General features: G+C 37.7%; 1 protein-coding gene across 1 annotated transcript in view; it reads left to right on the top strand.

Moving 5' to 3' along the window:
* Positions 1-2,067, top strand: part of LOC111391945 (SUMO-conjugating enzyme UBC9-like) — a 17,662-nt gene extending 15,595 nt beyond the window's left edge. The window contains exons 3-4 of the mRNA XM_023017230.1: positions 1,541-1,668; positions 1,772-2,067. Coding sequence (XP_022872998.1) covers positions 1,541-1,668; positions 1,772-1,909 — 266 coding nt within the window. The 3' untranslated portion in view covers positions 1,910-2,067. The remainder of the gene's footprint in view (positions 1-1,540; positions 1,669-1,771) is intronic.
* The last annotated feature ends 46 nt before the right edge of the window (positions 2,068-2,113 follow it).

Consider the following 2,113-nt stretch of genomic DNA (forward strand, 5'->3'; position numbering starts at 1 on the left):
GGCACTGCTATTTTATTCAATCCAGCTCAAATTTAAATCCAAACTCTCACTACAATCACCCCTTGACAAATTATCCAACGCATCAAACACAAATCACCCATAGCACACCCTTCACCACTAAAAAAAATATATGGCGGCCGTAGTAAGGTGTCCAGCAGTGGCAATGAAAGAAGTTCCAATCAGCTACAATTTTATTTGCGATCGTCAGGTTAAAGAATTGGACAATTTGTGGGTAGGGGCAACGGGCTATGGAGTTGCCTTGTATACGATGCTTGCAATAACTGCTCGATTAAGTAAATCCACTCACTTCAAAGGGCTGAAACGTCCCCTTAATGGGATGACCATGATTGGAGTGCTTTCAAGGAAATTGGTGTGGTTGCTCGAGGAATTGACCAAGACGGCAATAGCTTCCACCTTGAGGACATGGTGAATTTTGAGGGGCGAGTAATGATAGAGTCTTATCAAATCTATATACCTTAGAAGGATCCAGAATAATTGAAAAGCACATTCAGTTAGGGGCAGGGGTAGTGTGGGGATTCATACAATAAGTTGTATAGGTTGTTACCCATAAATAGGGGGGCAATGTTTCTTATTGGGGATATGCAAAATATTGAGAAGGATCTAGGATTCTAGGGGAGGGTATTGGGTCTCTCCAATACCCAACTATCTTTTACTATTCAGCAAAATAGAGATACAGAGAGTTTACACAGTTGCTTTAATTCTCATCTGTTAGAGCTTCTTCATTAGAGTACTATCTACTTTTTACAAAAGTACAGTAACGCTTTCCAAGTGACTCTTTGTGTTCTGGTTTCTGTCTTCATTTTGCACTTGATTCTATGATTGAATTGCAATAGCAGGATTCATATCAGGTTCTGCAACAACTTCAACAAGATTTTATCATGCCCTTTGTAAAATTTGTTAGAATGTGGTCAAATTAAATTTTTTTTGTCAACTAACGGTTCCATCTGCAGCGATCATTAAAGGTTTGGGACCCGGCTGCAATTTTCCCTAAATTATAAATAGAATAAATTGAGTTAAAAATAAGTGGATAATATTTGTAGGCCCTTGAAATGTATGGAGAAAATGACTCGAGTGTTTACAACCATCAGTCATTCGTAGACTAAGGGTCCGTTTGGCATGGCTTTCAAAAAAAGTTTTTCAGATCCAAAAGTTGTTTTTGTAAAACTAGCAGTGCATCCGTTTTTATCATAAATTTAACGAAATTAGATTAAAAATTTATTTGTTTGAGTTATTCCGTTGAAACGAACTACTAGTTTGAAACATCCGATGTTTGAGAACTATTGCCACAAACTAAACGTGGAAGTGATTTTTTGAGACAAATCTGGTCATTCCTTCATATAGTTTTTCATGGATACCATTGCAATTGAATGTTTATCTGGATGTCGCATATTTGTTTCGATGGAATTCATTTAAACGTGGTTCATGAGTGTACTTTGAGTACAGGATTATGAGTGGTATTCTCAAGTTCATTTATTTTTTGTGGTGTTTCATTTGCTCTTCCACTGTGCATAAATTATAGGTCCTGTTGCTGAGGACATGTTCCATTGGCAAGCTACGATCATGGGTCCTCCAGACAGTCCATATGCCGGTGGAGTTTTCCTAATTACCATCCATTTTCCTCCAGATTATCCTTTCAAGCCACCTAAGGTTTTTGTCAGAGCTTTAATTCCTTCACAGCTCGTTTTTTCTTTTAGTAATATATACACACACAAAATGGAAGGTTTTGTTTTAATTTCGCTGAACTTTGCAGGTTGCTTTTAGAACAAAAGTGTTTCACCCGAATATTAACAGCAATGGTAGCATATGCCTTGACATATTGAAGGAACAATGGAGCCCTGCCCTAACCATTTCCAAGGTTTATTTTCTAAAGTTCCCTACCTGCTGTTGAAACTGTGCATCTGGATTCCCATCCTTTAATTTTTTCGCACTTAATCTGCAAGTTTATAGCACCTTGATCCCTGGTGAACGGTTTCCATCGATGTCACCGTTATAACATGTTAGATTTTTGTTATAAGGCAGTTGTACCTTTCTTTGCATCAAAAGAAAAAAATTAAACGTCTCTCTCCAAACCCCACCCCAAAACTTCCATTCT

Source organism: Olea europaea, unplaced genomic scaffold, assembly GCF_002742605.1.
Source record: "Olea europaea var. sylvestris unplaced genomic scaffold, O_europaea_v1 scaffold859, whole genome shotgun sequence".
In the NCBI taxonomy this organism is placed as follows: Eukaryota; Viridiplantae; Streptophyta; class Magnoliopsida; order Lamiales; family Oleaceae; genus Olea; species Olea europaea.